Source organism: Salvelinus namaycush, chromosome 18 (genome assembly GCF_016432855.1).
Source record: "Salvelinus namaycush isolate Seneca chromosome 18, SaNama_1.0, whole genome shotgun sequence".
In the NCBI taxonomy this organism is placed as follows: Eukaryota; Metazoa; Chordata; class Actinopteri; order Salmoniformes; family Salmonidae; genus Salvelinus; species Salvelinus namaycush.
Genome location: NC_052324.1, coordinates 30,413,124 through 30,439,553, shown reverse-complemented (window position 1 = coordinate 30,439,553; position 26,430 = coordinate 30,413,124). Strand labels below are relative to the sequence as shown.

Here is a 26,430-nt window from a genome sequence, read left to right as displayed (position 1 = left end):
ACGAATAAATAGTAAATAATAATGAGGCCAATAAATAAGAATACTAACAACAATAGTAGGCCTACTAATATCCTAATGATAATGATGATATATAGTGATAGAAGTAAAACACGACTTCACTATTATATGCTGATATTGAGGCCAACATGGCACAGAATTTGCCTAATTAACACATCCTAGTCTATTTTTATGTCGTTTTGTGAAACTAGTCACATGTGCAGGTTATCCCATCCCACTAAACAATGTCATTGCAGTTTTGCACTGCTGTTGCAACAGTTCAGGCAGCATGGGATCGGTGCATGTGAAGTGTGGGCCAAGAGTCAGGAGTGACTAAACGATATTGCTGTATTGCAGTCTGGAGCCATGCACCCTTCACGCCCAACCACCGCAGTGTCTGAGTACAGGCAGGATGAGGCACAGCGACACAAAGGCCTATTTACATGACCCCACATGCGCACGTCTCACATAACATCAGTGCATGTCGCTTACTAGCCTAACACCTATACACAAGTTTAGCCTTCATTGAAAACATAAGCCTGTGAAATGGGCCCAGCATACATTTTTCAGCATCCCAGACCGCTTTGGGGTGATGATTCAGCATATTCGAGAAGGTTATTGGTGGAGCTGCGCTGTCTTCTCCTCTCGCCTCGCGAAGCTGGAGCTGGCCTTGGTCCTGATCCAGGACACCGACCACGCCCCTATGGAGGACACCCACGCGCGCTGCTGCGCCCAGAGCTGTCAGGGGACTGCAGCTTTTCTACGGTTCGATCAGCACTTCTAAACAGCAGTGTAGATGTAGATCAGAACATGCATCGTAATGCTCTGTACACAGCCACAGTCTAGCCTATAATTGTAATTTGATCAGGCACCAAGCCTTGCAGTCGTATTTTTGTCTACTCGAGGAAAAGTCTCATCATGATTTGAGACCATTTGGACTCGTGTACAGCCGTGGTAGCCAAATGTACATTACAAGCTCACCTCAGAAAACAGCTAGACCTATAGCTATATTACCCCATATAGTAAACATTCAACACATTTTGAATATGCATTCACAATCACTTTTGCATTAGAAAGTATTCAGAAATATATTTACATTTCACACGTTCTAAACTAGTTGTTTAGTCAGTTTTACTGTTGATGGGTCAGCCTTGACCTTGAAGATTCATGAGATATTGATCTCTTGATCTAGTCCTATATACTTTTCTAAGATTGCAGCAGATAGTAATTTGGGGTATGTCTGACCAGGGGCATGTCATGATGGTCAAGGTATTCCCTAATCACATTTTATCCATGTCACTGAGGCTTTACATATGTTTAAAGTTTTATTGTCACATGCACAGGATACAGCAGGTGTAAACAGTGGCAACCCGTCATTCAAGGCAGGTGGGGCAGGCTTGCCTGTCTTGCCAGTTATTTTGGCATTAATACGTGTCACATATCAGTTTGCAAACAATGTAAATAAAATATATATCATTAAGTTAATAAAGCTGCATACAAATATGATCTCTTTTTTGTTTTCTTGAGTAAAGCAGCTCCAAAATGCAGGTGTTTCAGCCTAGCTCAGTGCTTTCTGTGGTGGTGGGGCAAGCCAGCAGAAAATACGGAGCTTTGTGCCGTGATTGGCTCAGTGTTCTGTCACTCATGGGGGACACTATGTCACCGCCAAGTCTAAGGGTAGAGCTAGATAATTCTAGCCCCTTGGGTGCTGCCATAGAGTTACATTAGAAGTGCCCATCCAAGAAGGCTCAAGGTCATTGGCCACAGATAAAATGACGTCAAATCACATTATATGTACAGTAGCTTTGACTGGACTGATCATGTCAACATTATACTTTCAAAATCTTAGCTAGCAGTGATCATCATGAATCAAGTCGACAATCTACTGGCAAATCCGTTTTAATCCTTGTCATAGGAAGAGAAATAATGAATAGAAATTAAGATAAAATGTATCGGTGCTCATCGGCCATTGGACATAAACATTACACAACAAGTTGGAAATCGCAAATTCAACAATGAGTGGTTTGGGAAATACGTTTTGAACGGTCATCAAACTCGGAATTGTAAATCCGGCCTCTTTCTAGAGCTAGATCAATGACATCATCATGATTCAACCTAGTTTTTTGTGAGTTCTCAGTTGTTTTGAAAGCACCATAAATCCAGAGAATGCCAGACTTTGATGACAAAATTTGCCTACGAAGGACCGCCGTGCCAGCTTCCTGTTCAAGTGAGCACAGCACAACAAGGTGAGTCCAAAAATGTATTGTATGCTGCTGCATAAACGATGTAATATGCCAGAGAGATATGTATACTGTAGCTAAGAAAGTAATACTAAGTGTATGTTGTGTAGTAAGATAATTTGGTCTATTTACCCCTCTTAATTTCGCCTACTGTTCTGACTTGGTGGTGCACATGTAGCCTATGACCTGTTTTAGAGAAATGTAATCATAGAATATTGTAAGAGCTTTCATTGTCTGCTTATATGCCCCATTTATGTATACTACAGTTCTGACTTGGTGTACAGGGAGAACACTGTAAGAAAGGCCCATGTTCTGAATTCTGTCGCTGTACATTTTAAAAGTGCTAAACAAATTGTTATATTGACCACGTCCGTCCTAGCTCGCTCATTAATGTCTTAATGAAAATTACGTATTACTTATCCGCTTCCGTCCCCTTATGCCATAGTTTGTACATCTCAATTGTCATTAGAAACCACATTTGTTTAAGCAAGTCAGCCATATCAGATATGTTTTTTTAAAAGGCAGTAAATGAGGCTGCATGAACTGTTTCACTGCCAGACAAAGCCCCGCTGGTAGCCAGGTGTAGCAGTGGTAAGATGCTGGGACTGCTGTTGGGACAGCTTTATGTAGGCCCTAACAGTTTGGGCACCGTTTCTCACCGTTATAGTGCAATTACTGTATTGTTTAGTGTTGTGTTGTGTTGTGTTGTGTAGTGGCTTTGCTGGCATGCAAATTCCCCACCAAGATTTATTTACATGCTAAAATAGCCACTGGGTGTAAAACAGCACAGTGAAATGCTTAACTTGCAAGCCACAAATGGAACCACAAATTGAAATTGCAGCAGCAAAGTGTAATCACGGTTATTATCTGAACAGAAAATAAAATACCATTGAAAAAAGTGAAAAATATTTACACTATAGATGCTTTGTTTACCATGATGTAATACATTAATGGTAAAGTAAGTTAATGCCATTAATTTCCCAGATTCCCATTTTAACCACAAGGGGGCAGAACAGTCTCAGTAATGTCCAACATCTCCACGTTGCTTTGAGAGATACAGGCCAAGTAAACAATGTGCTAACCTTCTCATCTATAGTTCTACACTGATCCAAAACCATCAGCAGCCAGACAGGCTTTCTTTCCTGAGATCTTCATGAGAAAACAATATTGTCTTTTGCATAATCATAGCCTACACCTCCTCTATCCAAAACACCTCATCATTAGTGTGTGAGACATACACACATCCCACAAACCCTTACCTATAGACACCCTGCAGCACTTCACCTGCAAGCTCAGGCCAGCCATATCCAGCAGCTCCAACAGCAGGCAAAAACAAAAGGCCCATTGAGACACGAGAGACAGGAGATGCCTAGGAGTGACTCAGCAGGAAAATTACAGGTATAGGTGTCATCTCTTTCTAGGCCAATGCTGGTATCATACGGCCTCCTTTTCCCCTTCTCCAGTTCAGCAAGTTGCTGAACCTCTAAATGGAACTTTGTTGTACTGAAAGAGAGATACTGAAAACAACTCACTGCTGTGAATGTGTAGAGGATTTTTCCTTTCTTCATTAGATCTATTGAGAAATGACATTTTTGATACATTCACTTTGCTGTCTGCATCAGTTAATTTTCTGTTGGGATAAATGCCTTCTTTGTATGAAAAGCTGTACTACTTTGAGAGAAATTTCCATTGAATGCTGCGCTACTGATCTATGTCTATAGGATACCATTGTCATGACGTTGGCCTGTGGGTAAGGTTTATGACCCCCCCATGAATACCTTTCTCCCTTCCCTCTCTCTCTGACTCTACTGAAGGACTCTTGAATAGCCTTTGTTAAACATAGAGAGTCTGGGAACATCAAACAAGTGGGGTAAAGGAACCATATTTCGGTAATAGAACCAGTTGACAATATGCGTTGGTACTTAATAATGAATATGATGTCAGTTCGGTTGTCATCTGAGACATTATAACTGATGACAGGACGACATAAACTGTATCTGGGAAAGTCTACACATTATAGTTATCAGATTCACATGGAATTGTTATGCAATTTAAATGAAACTATTTGTGAAAAGATTAAATGTAATTTTAGCTTCCAAATGAGAGATTTGGGTTTTCATAAAGTTAGAGCTCTGCTCAATCAGTGGCCCGCCCCGTGAAGAGACATGGGTTATAAACTATGAAACACACCCTTCTCTCCCTCCACTATATAAGCCCTTGACGAAAATGTAACTATCTGTTCCGAGGATGATAGGACAACGGTCCATACGTTGAAAAGGACTAACATGTCAACTACAGAACTAAGCCAACCTCAGCGTGAGCTTTGGTTGTGAATGGTATAAACTTTGAACACTTATTCACTAAAGAAGTGAGACATCCTAGCCGTTGAGTTAGCAACAGCAGCTGTAAACGTGGGCTAGGAAAGGACGGACGACGTATCCAGTCTAACACACAACGACGATACTACAACGTAGCCAATTTACCACCAGTGACATTCTTCCGAGGACAGGAAGATCTCTGTTGGCCAACACGGCCAGCATCTACGACCAAACTACCGAAGCGCAGCTCAGAGTAAATATTTATTGCATTTTCCTTTTCCAAATGGGCGGTAATTTAGAATGCATAAGATACTGTATTTACGATAGCACAGCTTCTCCCTTTGTTCCTCAGTCTTCCCGCTCTTTCACTCAAACCCAACCCCCTTTTCTTTGTGTAACCAGCTGTCATATCTGTTCCGTCCGCTAGAGACGTTTTCCTTTATGACATAATTTGTAATCAAGGTATGATTCATTCTGTGTATATGTCATTCTAGTTAGGTATTTAGTAAATAAATAATTAAACCCAATTTTGTATTGCTGATTCAACTTGTTAGCCAGGATTCGTGAAGATAACCAAGAATTCTACGATGTTCAGATGAGACTGAAATAAGGTGACGATTAATATTGACTGCTATTGATATAAAATATTACTAGGTCTTTAAGAGTTTATTCGGAAGATAACAGCTCTATAAACACTCTTTCGTGGTCCCCCAACTTTCTAGTTAATTAAATTTACATGATTAGCTCAATCAGGTAATATTAATTACAGAGAAAGGATTTTATAGAATAGCATGTCATATCACTTAATCCGGCATAGCCAAAGACACGACACCATGCTTAGGCTCTAACTCAAAGGGCTTGTTTGAAACATCCCTATCCCAGGTGCATATGATGCAGTAGCTGTACCCGGACCAACTGTCTGTTGCTGGCCAGTATCCATTCTGTTCATAGTTTTTTCTTCCTGTGTCCCTCTGGTCCCTTGAGACTCTCCTCCTCCTCATGCAGACTATCAGCTCCATCTGTCAACAAGCCCACTCACAGTACGGCCCCTACCTTAGCTCCATTTTGTCTCAGTCGGGGGATGGGATGATCAGTCACATCCCATCTCTCTTAACAGATCCATTATACAGTATTCTACTACACGTAATCACTATGAGACAGAATTCTGTATTTTGTGCTGTAAATTAGGCAATTTATCTTACAGAGAGAATACTTAAAACACAGCTTCAGTTAGTGTTTCATATGCCCGTTTTTATGTTTTAATCAGTGTGACTGTTGTGAATGTGAGTCTCTAAACATTTAGGTAGAATATCAATAGCAAGCATGTGCAGTGGTCAATGATTTGAACACTCTATATATGTTTTCTCCTACGCACAAGCCACCGTCCTTTCTAGCCTGAGCGCCAACCCTCTTAACCCTTAGTCGCTTTCCTGGTGAGTCCATGCCCATAAATGTTTATTTCCCAAGGGCATGGTGTGTGTTGTAATTGTTTCAATGTGTCATTCAAGCAGAGGTGTGTGTGTGTGTCTGTGTGTGCTGCCTGCATGTCATGGCTGTGTGCGTGGTCAGTGTGGTGGTAAAGGTTGTGGTAAATTGGGTCTGCAGGGTTGAAATAAACTGATAGATTTGCCTAATTTGACATTAAGGGGGGGAGATGGGTCTCTGAACCCACTGACGGAATGTAAACACACGACACACACGCACTCATTATGGCATAGCTGCACACATGAAAAATAAATAGACGTCATTGATAAAGCCCCCCTTTGTACACTCGCCATCAAGTAGTCGCAAGTAGACAGTAGCAATGACAAAGACAGTACTATATCAGGTAGAGAAGGGTTGTGTGAAAAGATTTAGGGACAGCACTGCAATGCAAAACATTTAAGCCCCATGTGATGTCACTGATGGCATTCAGACTACTCATTGATGTATTTTGCGTTGAGCCTGTGTTATGTTCAAGGTTTTCCTTGACAGTTGTTGCTCCCCTACTACTATATAATACCCCATCTACCACAACCTGGGAGGGTAGACAGACTCACTCACATGACCTCTTTAAGAATATATCTTGAGGAAAGTGCTGGGGGATCCAACAGGTGAGGTCAAAATACTTTAATAAGTCAATGCCTCTTCTGCCCTGCTGGAGTCTATCTAAACACTAGTTCAGAACAGAATAAGGCTTCAGATTTCCTTTGGCCAGTAGGCTAGAAGCACTGAGCATCTCATACAGACTGATCTGGACACATATTATTCCAGTCGGAATTAGATACTGGAAAAATACCTCATCTCAGTCACCAGGGAAGGGTCAGAAGTCTGCTGGAATCCTTTCATCGAGTGTTAGACAGCAACCCACACTAGAATATCCACACCGCACTCTCCTCTATCTCTGTCCCTCTGTGGGCAACCAGACAAGGATGGACTGTCACAAAGGAGCCAAGATAATGAAATTGTATTTCTGTGTTATTCGGGACTGTATGTGTGTGTGTACTGCTGTACCAGTGAGACGACACTGTTCTGAGGAAGGATGCTCTAAATGCCCATCCTCGTCCTGCCCCTTCCATCACTCCCTCCTTCCCTCCATCCACTGGTTATTGAACAGTAGAAGATTTTTCTGGTCAAACCAGGGATTTAGGCAACAGATTGCTGTCAGAAAATAGTTATTCTGCTTGCCAGAGAGCTAGCTTTGATTACCTCCCAAGATGGTAGCTTTGTTTTCCTGTCTGGCATTCCTCCACATTGACAAGGTCTCCAAGCAAAGCTGAAGATTCCCTATATCGTCAATTTGGATTTTTACTACTATAGTATATAGGGATGTTCTGCATTAGATTTACATTATGGTCATTTAGCAAACACCCTTTCCAGAGCAACTTACAGTCAGTGCATTCAATTAAGGTAAGCAAGACAGCCACATATCAGCATAAGCAGAAATAAATACATATTTCAAATAATCAGAATGAGCCATGAACACAAAGACAAGGAAAGTAGCTAGGTAAACAAGGCTTTCAAATGGTTTTATTCCTTTTATATCACTGGCAAATAGAAATGACTGCACCACACTTCCCAAAGATTGTTTTCACAATGTTTAAAATCCCTAATTCTAAAAAATGTGTGCAGAAAATGTCCACCTTTTTATAGTTTGACATAAATCCTTCTTAAGCCTTCAAAAGGCAGAGTCTGTTCTGATGTGTGTATGACAACGTGTGTATGTCTGTGTGTGCGTACGTATGAGAGGGAGAGCAACACCTGAGACACAGTTACAATGAAAATAATGACCTTTTGTGATAAAAACATGTCTACACCTATATTATATATGAACGTATATAATATATACTTTACTATGGTTCTCTTACATTCGTCTGTTTTAAGGCTTAAGCCACTTCGTACGAACGTAACCCAAATATACACAAAACAAAAAAAGAGAATTCCCAGGATGATATCCTATATAGCTTACACTGGACTACACAGAAGCCAACTGCATTGATCTTCTTGTTCTTTTTTAAGAATCCACACCTGCTCTTAAGGCAGAGGCTGAAGCACCGAGGGTGTTAACAGAGTTTTATATAGGGAGGGAGGACAGCTGCAGCTATACTACACAGCCCAGTCTGCTCCCTCTGCACCATGGTGGCTGGCCCACAGCATGTGGAGGATGGGGGGAACCACCATAGAAATGAATCAGGATCTCTTCTCTATGGGAGTCACATTCACACACAGGTAGGAGTGGAAGACGTATAAAACAGGCCATGGACAGGGAGAGAGGGAAGGAGAGGAGTGTGTGGCTCCCCAATAACAGACAATGCTTAGCTTTAATAATATATTAGGTTTTCTTTGAAAAGCGATACTGTTTTTCACCTTTTTAATAGTAAACCAATAAAAACATCCATACAAATGCGACAGTGTTTTCCCATTAAAAACAACCGTCCCTCTCCCAAACCATTATAGTTTCTCTCTGAAGACAGTGACAAGACGTACATGCACCTGCCCCATAGCACCAGTCTCAGTCGTGTACTCAATTCACAACATTCCCCTTCTAGCATGGCTACTTCATTCTCTTTTTGGATAGGGTTTTAAAATTACATAGAAGTGCAGCATTCCACACAAATAGACTAAACAATCATACTCCTATTTTTTAAGGATTTTTTTGGTGTGTACCAACCGTCTTCCCGTTCTAACGAGATTCTGCAGTGACACAGTTTGAGGTTCCTTTGGCATTGTGCTGCAACAGTGCAGGGGGAGATATATTATAGGCTAGTCGATTACATTCAAATGCTGCTGCAAACCTCCCCATCTTATCCCCTGGTTATTGAACCCACCAATTCCTCCTCTTTCTACAATGTGTTATAATCTCTTGGGTGGAGAAGCCATTTTGTTTAAGGCCCCCAGGCACAAAGGGAGAAAGCCCACTGTAGCTTAACACCATCACAGCAATGCCAAAGCACAAACACACACGCCAGCTCCTCTTTTCAATGTAATACATTTTTATATTAATAGGCTTTTTTTTTTGCATTATTTATCTGTTGACAAAGAGGATAGATTTTAAATAGATAAATATAATGAACCACAAATAAAACAATTTCAATTCTAGGAGCACCGTGCCAATTTTGAAAGGACACAAAAGCCTATAGGCACAAACTACAGATCTAAAAAGCTCTGGATCAACTATGCTGTGCAAACCAACTATACATAGAAACCCTCACAACAAAAACTAGTAAAGCGACAACCAATTAAATAGATATATCTATATATTTACATCTAATATAAATACTTTTTTTTTGATAAACAGATCTTTCTGTGTAAACTATTTACATAAACATAACATTTTGCATAAACAATATCTAAGTATATAGACAAGGCAGAGGAGAGTATCTTTAGTGTACAGTAGCCTTTCTGCTCTTTTCTTTCCAGAGGGGAACAAACTCACAAGACATTAATCTTCCTTGTACTGTGCTCTGACACAAAGGCAAAGCAAGTCAGCACATCTGTTGTGTTCTGCTTGTGGGTAACCTGAAGCAGTTAGCTAGATCCTTCCTGGCTTTAAAAACTGAAAATCCTCCCTCATAAATATGGATGAAGGTAATGCTCCATCTGGCCTACTTTCTCTCGAACATGGAATGTGCTTTAATCCCTCCACTGGTCTACTTTTAACAATTACCGGTAACTTACTGTCTGTCTGTATAACTTCAACACATATTCAAGTGACTACCACTGGCTACAGGACATGACTAGCAGCAACACAGACCATCACATTAAAAGAGGAGTTAGACGCCACCGTCATCAGAGAGGAAGATAAAAGATACCCCAGAATGGCAGGTGTGGATTTGAAAGTACAGGGTATGCCAAAATAAAAACTAAAATGTAATAGCCCCTCATTATAAGAGCCAAAAACATGGAGGTATCTATCCAACCGCTAAGCCAGGTAGAGGAGAGAGGGATGGATGTATTGCTGCCGATCGCAAAACAATGAAGTGGTTGTGGAAAATGGATGACATCAAATCACACCCGTGCTTAGTGTTGTAGAACTCCCAGTGAGGACTTTACATGTAGACAGTGCAGGTAGACAATTATTTACCATAAATACTTTCTAATAGACTACACCTGATAACATTACTACAATAGCTGCAATGTCTTTTAAGGAGACATACAGTATATTGATTACAATGACCACAGCTCTTTGACCCAGACAATCCCTTCCTATACTGTCTCTAAGTGCTAAATACCATCCATGCGCCGATTGTTTGTACCACCACCTATAGAGGGGCCAGTCTCATTGGAGAAATGGGCGAGATGGGAGCTGGAGCTCGAAGGGAGGGGGGGGGGGCAGTGAGGTGTAGGTGTAGTGTTGTAATAACATTCTCTAGCTGAAGTCTTTCGTTCTCGGACCCTGGAAGGGGGAAACAGCATGGATACGTGAAAACAGTCAAGTCACCTATCTGCTCTTACACTGAAACAGACAGCAGATCAGGAAGGGAGGGAGGTGATGGACACAGAAAGGGATGGACGGAGGAGTGTCTTCCAAATCCTACTCATCTTATTGAGCCAGAGGCTCTGAATGGGCAGTACCAGAGACTGATCTTCCATTTTGGTTGGCCGATGGACGTTGAAATGGGATGATGGGTGTCTCAGGTGTTGGAGGTCTGAGGGGGAAAGAGAGGTGGAATACAGAGGGCTTTGTCAGAAGGCCAGTCCTGCTGGGAGTGAGGTCTGATTGGCAGAGACTGGTTGGTGGGCGCGAGTTAACTTGACGATAGAGGGACGCCGTTGCACATGGGCCAGAGGTTGAGGGCTGTGCTCTTATAGGCTGCAGCCCAAATGCTTGGCGTTCTCCTGAGTGTTTTGGTTCTGTAGGCGAAGGCTGGCGCTGGAGTAGCCCTCATCACTGCAGCTGCTGCGCAGGCTTCCCCTCTCGTCAGAGTCACTCACACTGCTGGTGCTCCACTCCAGATCCCCCAGCAGGTAGTCAGTCCCCTCCACGTCCACATCCAGCTCCTCCTCTGTTACACACACTACAGATTAATACTATCACCCTAAAACACACGGCAGCTCCAATGTAATCTCTACTGTGCCCACAACAGAACTACCTTGGATTACCAATGTGGGATACACCATATTTCTCATATGTAACATTTATTTAAACTAGGCAAGTCAGTTAAGAACACATTCTTATTTACAATGATGGCCTACATCACTGAACAGTGTCTTTATCTATACATTGGTGAACATAACAGCCATGGCCATCAACAAAAAATATTTACAGTGCCAGCTAATTTTGGTCATGTGTGACGTGTGTGCTCACCCTGGTCTGAGTCAGGATTGTCGGAGGAGACGGTGGATCCTGTGCTGTCCATACGTGTTCTCTCCACCCCTAGCTGCTCCAGACGTCGTTGCAGGTGCCTCTGCTCCCTCTGCAGCTGGTCTAAGGTATGCTGGGCTCTCCGCTCGCTCTCCTCCAACCTCTACAGCAGACACACACATACAGTCAGACAGCATTACACAGTCAGACAACATCCTCACTTTGTGTGTGTGTAGTGTGTGTGCACACGTTGTGGCAGCTACTTTAAGACATGCTAACATCTCCTCTTGCCCTCCTGCAACCTCTGACCTCAGTACTGTATGTAAAAGTGATACAGTAAAGTAACTGTCCAGTGAAAATCTAACTTTTAAACATTCATATTCTGTTAACTCATACTCAAATAAATGTTGACTCATCCATTCCAACAGAAAACCTGCTTTTTAACAAACTAGTACTGAGTGATGAGTGCTTTTTGGTCTGTTTGGTTTCGGTTCAATTATTAAAAGATTATCACGGTTCTTCGATTTCGATTATTTGGGTGGAATGCTCTAACACAGAATAAAACTATTAATAAAAGTCCCATGATGGTAGTGACTTCCCATTACCACTTATTAATCATCATTTATTCACATTATTTATATAAAATATTTCAGATGTTGTGCATATTATATTTGTTTTATTTGATGACTTTATTATTTCATTCTAAGTCATCATCTAATTTCTATAGAACAGCTGCCTATGCTGTCTGACAACATCACTATTTTGTAGTTCTTCAAAGTAAATAATGCATATTTTTTGACTGCTGAATACCAACTATCAATCACTTAGATCATGAACGAATCAGAGACCGGACAAGTAAATGTACAATGGATATTGGTAATTTTAGTTAATTACCACGTTTTATGCGCGAAACTATGTAGAATATTGGCCTGCTGAAAACTACAAATCCCTACTACTTCGCACAGTTCAGACTGGATCTGATGGATCTCTAGAGAAGCTGTGCAATGTGTGCATTGAGCTCAGAAAAAATGAACAAAATGGAATTCAAATAATTGTACCGACGTCGATCAATTAGTTGTTTAAAAACTGAAAAATAAACTACATGTTGGTTAATTGCTCAGCACTATAACATACTTAATTACAATTTTAGACATCTGGACACACTGGACAGTTAACTTTAATATATTGTACTGGCCTCATCCACACATAGTTAACCATGGATAGGTTCCTCTACAGCAATGGTTCCCAAACTTGTTATAGTCCCGTACCCCTTCAAACATTCAACCTCCAGCTGTGTACCCCCTCTAGCCCCAGGGTCAGCTCACTCTCAAATGTTGTTTTTTGCCATCATTGTAAGCCTACCACACACACTATACGATACATTTATTAATCATAAGAATGAGTGTGAGTTTGTCACAACCCGGCTCGTGGGAAGTGACAAAGAACAGGATGCAAATAACTCTGCAATGTTGGGTTGTATTGGAGAGAGTCTCACTCTTAAATCATTTTCCACACAGTCTGTGCCTGTATTTAGTTTTCATCCTAGTGAGGGCCGAGAATCCACTCTCACATAGGTACGTGGTTGCAAAGGGCATCAGTGTCTTAACAGTTTACGATTTGCCAAAGCAGGACACTCTGAGCGCAGCCCAATCCAGAAATCTGGCAGTGGCTTCTGACTAAATTTAATTTTCACAGAACCGCTTGTTGCAATTTTGATGAGGCTCTCTTGTTTCGATATCAGTAAGTGGACTGGAGGCAGGGCATGAAAGGGATAACGAATCCAGTTGTTTGTGTCATCCGTTTCGGGAAAGTACTTGCGTAATTGCGCACGCACCTCACTCAGGTGCTTCGCTATACTACATTTGACATAGTCCGTAAAGTTGAGTTCATTTGCACACAAAAAAATCATACAATGATGGAAAGACCTGTGAGTTGTCCTTGTTAATGCAGACAGAAAAGAGCTCCAACTTCTTAATCAGCCTCAATTTTGTCCCGCACATTGAATATAGTTGCAGAGTCCCTGTAATCCTAGATTCAGATCGTTCAGGCGAGAAAAAACATCATCCAGATACGCCAGTCGTTTGAGAAATTCGTCATCATGCAAGCGGTCAGAAAAGTGAAAATTATGGTCAGTAAAGAAAACTATAAGCTCGTCTCTAAATTAAAAAAAACGTGTCAATACTTTGCCCCTTGATAACCAGCGCACGTCTGTATGTTGTAAAAGTGTTACATGGTCGCTGCCCATATCATTGCATAGTGCAGAAAATACACGAGAGTTCAGGGGCCTTGCTTTAACAAAGTTAACCATTTTCACTGTAGTGTCCGAAACGTCTTTCAAGCTGTCAGGCATTCCCTTGGCAGCAAGAGCCTTTCGTGGATGCTGCATTGTACCCAAGTGGCGTCGGGTGCAACTGCTTGCACGCGCGTTACCACTCCACTATGTCTCCCTGTCATGACTTTTGCGCCATCAGTACAGATACCAACATGAGCAGCAGCTACATTTGGCAACATACAGACCATTAGTGGAATTCCCGCGAGAGAGTAACGGTTAACGTGATTGGATGTTAATTATTTGACTAAGCTACTTGTATTTGACATTGTGTTGTTATTTCTCTGAACACTAGATGGTTTAATTTTATTTTTGGCAGTGAAATGAAACTACTCAGGTGAGAAAAAAAGAAAATGTTTAAAAAAAAAAGTAAAAAAAATGTGAATCACATTTTTATTTGGCGTTCCCCCAACGACATTTCCCCCAGTTTGGGAATCCCTGCTCTACAGGGTAGGTAACCCTGGTCCTTGAGTGATGCAGGGTTTACTTTTTAACAAGTTGCCACTTCACTCCACCTTAAATCACCTAACCAACTGAGCTGTGTACTCTACAACAAACCTAGCTGTACACCAGTCACTCACCAGAGTTAGTGCTATACTCATTACCCTCTAGCTAGCCAGGCTAACAGATGTCTTTTTGTTTTAGTCAACTGTTGCTGTAACCATGCCAAGGGGTTAGCTGAGGCAGAAACAGACAAGCCCCCTCTTCTGACCTCTACAATGGTCAATTAAATTGCCCTCTTGAAACAGAAACCACTTGGAACTGATTACTTCCCGGCACACCCACCCCGATGTGTTTCTTGGCTCTCATCAACAGGCTGAGGGTGGTATGCCTGTTGGAGTCTGGTCCCAATGGAACGAGGGATTTCAATCGCTCTAAACACAGCCGTAGGTGTGCTCTTCTGCAGAGAGAGAGAGGGAGAGCGAAAGAGAGAAACGGAGAAGCATAATTAAATCAGTTCCCTTAAACCCTTGTAAACCATGGTAAACCAAGTCACATGTACAGTGGAATCATCTTCTATACAGATGTCCAATCTTAATCTGAACCCTTTCGTTGCAGGAGAATTTTAATATCTGAAGAAATATTTAGAAATCGCCACCAGGAGGCAGCCAGAAGCGGTGTTTGTATACAGTGCAGTACCGTACCTACAGTATACCTTATGTAGGCTAATTGAGGACTACAGCGCATCTCGTGTGAGTTCTTATGTGGGTTATAATAAACTGACATTTGTAGGGGTAGATGTATTTTTCATTAGGGGAAACATTATTTTTAGATAAATTGTTTTATTATATATGTTGAAGGCAAGCAATAAGCAGAATACATGTTTGGTTATATCAGTGCCTATGTGGTCCAGCGGGTTACAGCCGCTTAACCCGGCACACATATGCCAGAGACGGCATGGGTTCGAATCCGGCCCACTGCCCTTTGACTCATGAACAAATGTCTATTTTGGCTGCATTAATTCTCTGTGGTTACAAGGTTAAAACAGAAACAACTAAAAATGGGTTAACAGTTTAGGCATTCATTCCGAGTGATTAAGGTTAGGGGCGGGCTATGGTTTGGGAAAGGCTTAAAACAAAATAATTCAAAACAACATGCCTATGTATCATCAGTATTCATAGAGGACGCACAAATATCATACCCCCAAGACATGGGGGGGTGTACAATATTTGTGCGTCTAACTCTCATTCATCATTATTCATGATTCATTCAGGACTATCCGTAATTATGGTAGCATCCAAATGAAATGTAGTGTTTAGAAACATTCTATTTTTATTTGAAATAAAAGTGACTCCAAAATGACACAATACATTATTTATTTACCATTCCTTTCTATTGGGACTATGTACAAAAAGTGCTGGAATTTCTAAACGGTTAACCCGATATGGACGAAAATACTGTCAAATTAAAACTGACAGTCTGCACTTTGACCTCAAAGTCACTGTCTCATTTCAAATCCTAAGTGCTGTAATACAGAGCGAAAACAAACACAAAGTCACTGTCTCAACAATTTTGGAGCTCATTGTATGTCTAGTTTAAACAAGGATTTTAATGTTTTTTTAAATTATGCTAATTAGATTTCCGCAGGGGCGCGGACATCGACTCTGGGGGGGACATCGACTCTGGTTAATTGCATTTATTTCAATGTTTTCAAGAAGTAAAACGAATAGTCTGAATTTACACATCAGAGAAAAGTGTCTCAGCTCAACGAAATCGTCTTTGGATAGGCTCAAATACGTAAACATCTTGACAGCTTTACAAAATGAATATATTAAAGCCACACAATACAGGCTTCCAATCCACACTAAAGACCATAAAAAATTATACATAGCCTAATTATAAAACGTGGGAGAGCATCCACACTGGAGGAAAGTTTATCGCTCTACAATAGGACTACATCTGTCAAACAACTGATGAGCTTGTCAACTCAGCCAGTGAAACAAACAGTAGCCCATTATAGGTATTCACACCTTGTATTATATGACAATGGATAGGCTAATGGATAGCCTACAGAATGTAGCCTGTTGGAATATAATCAAATGGCCTATTGCAAGTTGCAACCATCGATGGCACTAGATTAAAATCGACAGCTAATTCACCCACAATGCTGATCTCAATTACAACCACTTTTGGTAAACTTATTACCACTCCCTAAAAGATGTTGGGGTTACCTAGTCCTGCTTGTGCAGCGTACATGAGTCGGTCATGGCCACGTGATGAGGTAGCCCCGCCTGTGAACTTCAAAACCAGTGTTTCACCATCTGGTTGGTGTTGTCATCGGAACAGCGTAGCCCTGTTTGAACAGACTAAGGGCGATTGACAATTATTCCGTTCAATAGAACAACTAATTTCCTTGTTTACCACAGCAAATCTACTGTGGCAATTTACCTGACACTTTGTATGAATGGAAACTAATGTTGGTGTAGCCTATTGTTATTATGTAATTTGTTTCCTATTTATATTACCCTAAACTGTCTGGTATGGTAATTTTTTATCAAGATCAAGGGTAAAATATCCCTTGACTGTCCACATTTGAAATGTGTAACTTAATCAAGTCAATCAGGGGGATTGCGTTATTTGTGCCAGAAGTGCATGGGCCGGAATGGAACCCACAGCAACACGGTAGGCCTATACGTGAAGGCAGCGGCCCTAACCGCTAGACCAACCCAGATTCAACTCTATTTTGACAGTTCATTCATAACCTTAGGAAACACTTGACACTTGTATGTTGTAGCCTAGTGGAGACCAATATCTACCTTGTGTTATTAAGCTATACAAAAAGACGGTTGTTGATGTGTATGGCTGAATTTCAGATACTTGTTTGTACATTTGAATGTTGCAGTATTAGGACCTAAGCCTAGTGTTTGAGCGAATGAGAGAGAGAATATTATTTTGATAGCAAACCCTGATCTCAATGACTCAACTGCCCCCGCATGGAGATAGAGAACTGCTCATTTTCAGGGATTCATAAGGCTCATTTGAATTTCCTGATGCAGAAGGAAAATTCTCAGCGATCAAGTTAAGATCCGACATCTGTAGTTCCATGTACATTTCAACAACATTGTTACTAAACACAGAGGAGAGGTGTGGTGATCACTAGATTTACATTAAGCTGTTCTGTATCCCTTTATTTATCCCCCCTTTATCTCCTCTCCTCACTTCCCCCTCTCTCTGTGCAGCTAAAGATGTGTCGGTGGGTGACCACAAGACCCTGCTACACAACACACATAAAACACCTCCACCTGGAGGCTGCTACATGCACACACAGGCAGGTGGGAGGAGGTACAACCAATTTTCTGTGTGTGTGTGTGTATGCTTGCGTGCACCCCAAAGGCCACGTGTGCATGAGTGGGGTGAAATTGCACAAATGTGGGCTAGTTGAGAACATTTTAAATGTTATTTGAAGCTCAAGGCTAGGTGTATGGAGAATATTTGGTACTGGGAGTACTCCAGAGGGATATGAGATCATAGTATGCGTTTATCAATTTCAACTGCAGCATGAATGAGTAATAACTATTCTAATGCTCCTGGGTGAGAGAGCGACACAGAGCCACCGTGGAAAACACACACACACCCCCTCTCGCTCTCCAATAAACACACAGGAGACAAACAAATACACAACGGAGTGGAACACATCCAGGTGACGTTCCTCAGCTGGCCCGAGGCTTAGCTTAGTATGAACTAGTCCAAAGGGCAGAACACTGGGATGCCATAACATGACAGAGTCAGGTTACACAGTGGCCAGCTCCACCAGGCAGGCTAAGCTGCTATGGGACTCACTGTAACAGAGGAGTTGGACTGAGACAGGGTGGTGGGCGTTTAAGTGGGTTCATACGAGCACACACACACACAGAAGTTGACAGAGGGAATGAGTCTCACTGTTCTCTCCTCTGGCAGTGTGTTAGTGGGCCAAAGAGAGACCAGGCAGGGAGAGGCCACAGAGAGACCAGTGGTCTACCTGGCATGCCAAGACTACCTGGCATGATGACTCCTTGCTGTCCCCAGTCCACCTGGCCGTGCTGCTGCTCCAGTTTCAGCTGTTCTGCCTGCGGCTATGGAAGCCTGACCTGTTCACCGGACGTGCTACCTGTCCCAGACCTGCTGTTTTCAACTCTCTAGAGACCGCAGGAGCGGTAGAGATACTCTTAATGATCGGCTATGAAAAGCCAACTGACATTTACTCCTGAGGTGCTGACTTGCTGCACCCTCGACAACTACTGTGATTATTATTATTTGACAATGCTGGTCATTTATGAACATTTGAACATCTTGGCCATGTTCTGTTAAAATCTCCACCCGGCACAGCCAGAAGAGGACTGGCCACCCCTCATAGCCTGATTCCTCTCTAGGTTTCTTCCTAGGTTTTGGCCTTTCTAGGGAGTTTTTCCTAGCCACCGTGCTTCTACACCTGCATTGCTTGCTGTTTGGGGTTTTAGGCTGGGTTTCTGTACAGCACTATGAGATATCAGCTGATGTAAGAAGGGCTATATAAATACATTTGATTTGATTTGATCCCTTGTAGGATAAGCAGTAGGATTATCCTCCGGGCTGCATTCTGCACTGTTAATTTCCCGGTAATAACTCTCTCTGGTGCTCCTAACGATCCATGTGGGAATGAGGAGAGAGACGGCGACCTTGATGTGGGATTCGACCTACCTGTTCTTCTCCATCTCGTTGTGTATGGATCTGTAAACAGACAGAGGGACACAGAGGTTAGAAACTGTCCTTACAAATCGTCGCACAGTAAATTCAGCGTGCTTCAGTAAAGTGCTTTAAAGATTCCTCTCCTCTCGTTTGCCACCACTGCAGTCAGCCATGGAGTTATTACAGCGAGAGAGAGGCTTGTGTTCGGCCCAGTCTCTTCCCATTTCCCAGCAGCTCTCTGAAGGAACCCAGTAGCATGGACCCCCTTCCACCACCTGCTGCAGCAGCCTGGAGGATTTTAAGGAGGAAGCCTTCCCATGTCGCTAGCAGATTTTCACCCATCCTCCTCTCTCAGGTCACCCAACCTTGTGAACCCCGCTCTCACAAGGTTTGGCCCACAAGTTAGCAGAGGTCAGCACTCTGGTCTGGATGAGGGGATTGTGGAACATAGGGGAGCCACAAGGCTCCAGGCTGTGAAACGTCTCTGTGAACAGTTAAGAGTCTCTTTCCACACCCTAAGAACAGAGTAATGGTTGACATAATGACCTGCACAAGATCCAACAAGAACAAGTGCCTGTCGTATCCAAGGCCCCTTGCCCTCCTTAGAACAGCCCATGCAGTGTCTCACCAGCACACCCCCTGCTGCTACAGAAGACTCTGTGCAGCTTGTAGACAGAAAGCCTTCACCCTGCCCACTAGTCTTTGGTCCCTTCATGCTCACTCAGGTTTTTGATCAGAGCCTGTGGGGGGGGGGGGGGGGGCTCCAACACGATCAGCAACTTAGCCGTAATCTTGTCCACCAGCCCCTCCCAATTCCTCTCCTGAAATTCTGTGGTCCCCAAGAACACCCCTATGAACGTCCTCCCTACCCAACTGTAGCTCCCCAGGAAGAGTATGAAATCAGAGTATGCATCAACGCTGGGACCGAGATAGAAGCTGTTTTTCAATCTCAAGGCCATCAGACTGTTAAATTAGCCATCACTAGCCGGCTACCACCCGGTTACTCGACCCTGCACCTTAGAGGCTGCTGCCCTATATACATAAAATCACTGGTCACTTTAATGTTTACATACTGCCTTACTCATTTCATATGTATATACTGTATTCTATTCTACTGTATTTTAATCAATGCCACTCCAACATTGCTCATCCTAATATTTATATATTTCTTAACTCCATTATTTTCCTTTAGATTTGTGTGTATTGTAGTGAAATGATATTACTGCATATATAGATATTACTGCCCTGTTGGACCTAGGAACATAAGCATTTCGCTACACCCGCAATAACATCTGTTAAATATGTGTATGTGACCAATAAAATGTGATTCTCTGGCCCATCTCCCCATAAATCAGACCCTCACTCTTCTCCCAGTTCACCTTAGCTGATACCGCCCCCTCAGAGAGCAAGCGAAAGAGACGGTGAGAAGGCGGTGGGATGGATATGAGAGACAGAGAGAGACAGAGCGAGAGAAAGCGATGGTCATATAGATAGACAGAGATGATTTAAAGGCTTCCTGCATTGCAGTGTACTGCACCGTTTACCAGCAGCCTAAAGTCCTACCAGCTCTACCAACAAGAGCACACAGACACACAGATTTCTCTCTTCAGGCTCCACACAGCGCCAGGAAGCCGGTCAAGTCTCTTTTTCTGAAATAATCTGCAGAGCAGGGTTGAGGTCAATTCGGGATTCCTGAATTGAAAACAATGAATTTGAACTGACCACACCCCACATGAAGCAGAATTTGAATAGAAAAAATAACAATTCAACCGAGACGTGAAACATGAGTCTCATTAATTTGACAAATATTTTATTACATTTTTCTTTGTCATGAGATGTTAGGTTGTTCCCTTCCATTCTGTAGTGTTTGATCTTATCCATTCTGGGAAATGTATATATTTTTGTTATATATATATTTTTTAATCTTTAAGGGAATTATAAATTATTAAAGACAACTCACAACATGATCCTATAATATTTCCAGACCACTGAAATTATTTAAAATTATTTTAGGAGTCCGTTTTCAACCTTATGCTACATGGTATTGGTAACCATACATGTCAAAATAACATGTTCTATGATGATGTTTAGAATCATTCATTCAGATTTCATTTAATTTTAATTATACTTCCTTTATTTTAAATTAAATTCAGATTCTGCTTCCTGTGGGCGTGGCCAATTCAAATCGAGTTCAAGAATTTAAAAGCAATTCGCAACTCAATTCTGAATTGCTCCATTGAGTGTATTTTGCTCAATTATTAGGATAGTACTCTTTCATACTTTTGTCTACTGTAAATTCATTTTTATTCTGTTGTTGCCAGCGATATTCATAAAAACACTGAAATAAAAAATATATTTTCTCACTTTTTAAAATGTATTTAGAATATTTAAGTGAACCCCCTGCAGTACCTGGTTGCGGACCCAGGTTGAATACCCCTGCTAGGGATTTTAAAAAGTGAACCGTTAGTCTGTTAGCTGCAGAAAATAAAACCTTGTCCTGTCATGTTTATCAGTTTATAGGTTAATTTGCATAATTATGTGGAATAAAATTGGTGTCAGAATTTAACAAATCGTGTCAGTCATAAAACTGGAACAGTGTCTTGGTTGACTGGAATTATTATTTTGCCAAAAATAGTAGCTAATGTACAGTGAGTTTAGGGTTAGAAAGTAGCTTTCTTGCGTCAACTAAAGGCTGTCTCTAGTCAGAGTTAGCCGTGCGCAAGAGCGGAGACTCGTTTCTAGGCAACTCACAGACAGGCTGCAGGGAGCAGTAGGAGTCTAGAGAAAGGAGCAGCATGAAGCAGCTAACAACAACAGCTAAACTATCAATCAAAAAACCTTTACAGTATGTCTCTCCTGTTCTATTGGTTTTCATATCAACTTTCTTTCGTTGTCCAGAAGCCAAAAGCACAATCCTAGTAATATCAGCAACCCATCCTAGTTGTTGCATATTTCAGGGATGCAAACTGGTGAGGGCCCAAAAAGGTGACAAAAATCCCTGTTAGGGGGAAATGCAGATTTTAACTAATTAAACAACAAAGAATATGATCTACATGATCAGTCTCTATGTGTAAAATAAAAAGTGGTTCATGTGAACCTGACTCACAGCTAAAAAATGTAAGGAAAGCAATCCAATGTTATTTGTTGCCTAGACAATACAATAATATTGCAGCTAGCCATGACAGCCTTTATAATAGAATGCTTGTGACCACACACACAAATATTGTACTTGGGGAAAAAAACATCTTAAAGTAGAAATTGTTTCATTCTAACAGACATATTTTTGCTCTATTATAGTGGCCACTATAGTAGACATCAATCAAGAGCACAAGGCTACATGTGTGCAAAAATAACATTCACTGAGTACATTTTTTAATAATCCCCCTCACTCACACAAAGGTGTTACTGTCAAGTTCAACAAAACAAAAGCAATATCTGTGGGCTACACTGCACAATACTACATTGCACACTTTCTGCCTGTGGACATCTGTTCTAAAATGTGCCAGCAGAGCATGATACCCTTCGTTGGCATAATTGATCTCTTTCAGGCAGAGTACACCTGGCATACCCGTTTTTATCCACTGTATTGAAAGAGGGAAAGTGTGTGGCATTTCTTTCACCTCTATTGGCATCCAGCATAAGGCAGGCCCAGCTCCAGCTACACTTGATCCATGAATCCACTTGTTTAACAAGCAAAGCCTCATTTTCACCTAATTCTCTCATTCTGAAAATTAAGCACATACTGTATAGGAAACACAAAATTTCACAGATAGTAGTTAACCAGCTAACGAACTAACATTTCACACAGATTGCCAGTGTCCAGTAAGCAACTAACGCGTTATAACTTGAGGAACGGTTGTGCCGAAAAGCTCCCCCCTGACAGAATCCACCCCTTCACGTGAACGCACTCAATTCTTCATTGCTGCGACTTGCTTGCTAGTTGAGATTTCTTATCATGTTAGGCTGCGGTTCATTTTATTTTCTATGTAATTTTGATCGCAGGGGAGGCACTAGTAATGTCTGCAGTTTTTGGTTTGGCTATTTGTTTCAAGTGCATTAGTCTATAAATAAATCTATTTCCCAAAATTCATCATCTCTCTCATGTCTTAGACTAGTAGTTGTTCTGAAATGTTTATTGCTTGCCTACATTTTACTCCCTCTGTTTAATATAAAACACATACATTAATTATTCATTTAGGTTGCCTATCCTGATGTGAAGTTTGTTCTATAGAAAGTATTTGACTCTGATGTGTGCCACAAAGTATTTGACTGTAGCCACAAAATTAAGGAAATTAGAAGGGGGGGTGATTTCAGCAAGGCCATTTTCTTGCCTGCCAAAATTCTCCCCCCCCCCCCATTCTATCTTGGGACTGCAAGGCCTGGCACACTTCAGAATAATTTTTGGTGCCCTATCATGCCCTCTGATATGTGCCACAGAATATATTAGACTCGAGTCACAAAAGGAAGTGGTTATTTCCGCAATAATAGGTTCAGAGCCCATTGTGCTTTTCCCTCTTAAGGCTTTTGATACATTTCTTTACACTTTTTCTGTTTTCGTTTTTAAGAATGTAGCTACAGTAGTAATAATAAAATAAGAACAATAATACATCTAAAATTTGTACTCTGGGCAAAAAATTAAGTTAAAATATATAAGTCAACATGAGTGCATATCCATAATCACAGTAAACTGTTATAATAGAAAAAAAAATGTATAATAATATAATAAACAAAACTACGACTGAATGTGCCTGCATGAAGAATCCCCTCCCCAATAGGTCCCTTCGCCCTCAATAGGACACACCTAGCACCTCCACCATCCCCATCAACCTCCCCCAACCCCTCATCCACAAAACACAATGTTAATAGAAATTAAAATAAAAAAAGAATATATATACACACACATATTCACAGGACACTTCTCTTTTCCTACATCAGATACGCAGGTGTCATTTTCACCTGGATGACAGCACATAAATCAGCAAGACGGAGATGCTCTTCATCCGAGGGAATGACTGCCCATAACCCGAGGTGATCACGTCATTTACATTCCAGCCCTTGTCAGCTCCAGATATGACTACTTCAACTCACACCCTGCTGGAATCCCTGCATTCTCAGATTCCCCTCTGTTATTAATCTCTATATTGTAGTCAATAAAGTGTTTCAAAATGCTGTACTTTTATTAACATATATGTTCAGATCATTCCTGAGAGAGAAGGGGTGTAATATATCCAGATGGGCGTGTGGTACCCTTCCTCACCCATGCCTACAAGATGTTACTTTTATTTTATTTCATCTTTATTTAACCAGGTAGGCCAGTTGAGAACAAGTTCTCCTTTACAACTGCAACCTGGCCAAGATAAAGCAAAGCAGTGAGATACAAACAACACAGAGTTACACATGGGGGCCTCACGGGTGGTGCAGTGGTCTAAGGCTGTGCCACCAGACACTCTGGGTTCGAGCCCAGGCTCTGTCGAAGCCGGCCGCGACCGGGAGGTCCATGGGGCGACGCACAATTGGCCCAACGTCGTCTGGGTTAGGGAGGGTTTGGCCGGCAGGGATATCCTTGTCTCATCGCGCACTAGCGACTCCTGTGGCGGGCCGGGCGCAGTGCATGCTGACCAGGTTGCCAGGTGTACAGTGTTTCCTCCGACACATTGGTGCGGCTGGCTTCCGGGTTGGATGTGCGTTGTGTCAAGAAGCAGTGCGGCTAGGTTGGGTTGTGTTTCGGAGGACTCATGGCTTTCGACCTTCGCCTCTCCCGAGTACCTACGGGAGTTCCAGCAATGAGACAAGACTAACTACTACCAATTGGGGAGAAAAAAACGGGGTCATTTTTTATTTAAAAAAAGTGTTACACATGGGATAAACAAACATACAGTCAATAACACAATAGAAAAATCTATATACAGTGTGTGCAAATGTAGTAAGATTAGGGAGGTAAGGCAATAAATAGGCCACAGTGGCAAAATAATTACAATTAAACACTGGAGTGATAGATGTGCAGAAGATGAATGTGCAAGTAGAGATACTGGGGTGCAAAGGAGCAAAAAAATAAATAACAATATGGGGATGAGGTAGTTGGGTGGGCTATTTATTTGGACTTGGCGGTGATCTAACAATCATATGTTGTGTTTTTGATGTAAAGCATTTTTTTAAAATCGGACACGATGGGTAGATTAACCTCTGCGCTACGGATCCCTTTAGCGGGATCATTTTCCTAAACAACCGCTGAATTGCAGGGCGCAAAATATTACTAAAAATATTTATAATCATGCAATCACAAGTGAAATATACCAAAACACAGCTTAGCTTGTTGTTAATCCACCTATCGTGTCAGATTTTGAAAATATGCTTTACAGCGAAAGCAATCCAAGCTTTTGTGAGTGTATCAATCAATGCTAGAACAGCTAGCCCCAAATTAGCATGGTCACGAAAGTCAGAAAAGCAATAAAATGAATCGCTTACCTTTGATAATCTTCGGATGTTTGCACTCACGAGAGTCCCAGTTACACAATAAATGTTATTTTTGTTCGATAAATATTACTTTTATAACAAAAAAACGCCATTTGGGTTGCGTGTTATGTTCAGAAAACCAAAGCCTCGTTCCGTTCGACGAAAATTCCAAAAAGTTTCCGTAATGTTTTTTATAATCAATCCTCAGGTTGTTTTTAACATACATAATCGATAATATTTCAACCGGACCGTAACCTATTCAATAAAAGAGAGAAAGAAAATGGAGAGCTACCCCTCTCGTGCGCAGGAACTAATCAAAGGACACCTGACTAGTTTTGAAAAATCTTGCTCATTTTTCAAAATAAAAGCCTGAAACTATGTCTAAAGCCTGGTCACAGCCTGAGGAAGCCATTGGAAAAATGAATCTGGTTGATACCCCTTTAAAAATGGAAGAAAGACGGGAAATCACTTCCGGGTTAGAGTTCCTCCGGTTTTCGCCTGCAAAATCTGTGTTCTTATACTCACAGACAATATTTTGACAGTTTTGGAAACTTTGGACTGTTTTCTATCCTAATCTGTAAATTATATGCATATTCTACGATCTGGACCTGAGAAATAGTCCGTTTACCTTGGGAACGTTATTTAAAAAATAAAAATAAATCTGACCCCTAGCGTCAAGAAGTTAAACATCTGGTTATCTTTCATTTGCTGTATTGGACTTGTTAATGTGTGAAAGTTACATATTTCAAAAAAATATTTTTGAATTTCCCGCGCTGCCTTTTCAGCGGAATGTTGTCGAGGGGTTCTGCTAGCGGAACGTGTGTCCTAGAAAGGTTAAACATCGAGGAGGGAGTAGAAATTAGGCAAACAATAAATATTTCAGAACAACTACAAGTCGAATAAGACATGGGAGAGATGACGAATTTTGGCAGAGATTTATTTAGACTAATACACTTGAAACAAATAGCCAAACCGAAAACTGCAGACATTACTAGTGCCTCCCCCGCTATCAAACCGACATAAAAAAAATAAATAAAATGAAACGCAGCCGAACGTGAACAGAATCTCAAAGGCAAGCAACTCGCAGCAACGAAGAATTGAATGTGTGCGCGTTCACGTGAAGCGGGGGAATTCTTTAAGGGGGAGCTTTTCGGCACAACAACG

General features: G+C 41.5%; 1 protein-coding gene across 1 annotated transcript in view; it reads right to left on the bottom strand.

The window, feature by feature from the left end:
* Nucleotides 1-7,577: 7,577 nt before the first annotated feature.
* mxd1 (MAX dimerization protein 1) overlaps nt 7,578-26,430 on the bottom strand; it is a 30,239-nt gene continuing 11,386 nt past the window's right edge. Inside the window, exons 3-6 of the mRNA XM_039012844.1 lie at nt 18,826-18,855; nt 14,455-14,569; nt 11,343-11,502; nt 7,578-11,040 (exon numbers count right to left, since the gene is read on the bottom strand). Of these exons, the coding sequence (XP_038868772.1) occupies nt 10,841-11,040; nt 11,343-11,502; nt 14,455-14,569; nt 18,826-18,855 (505 nt within the window). The 3' untranslated portion in view covers nt 7,578-10,840. The remainder of the gene's footprint in view (nt 11,041-11,342; nt 11,503-14,454; nt 14,570-18,825; nt 18,856-26,430) is intronic.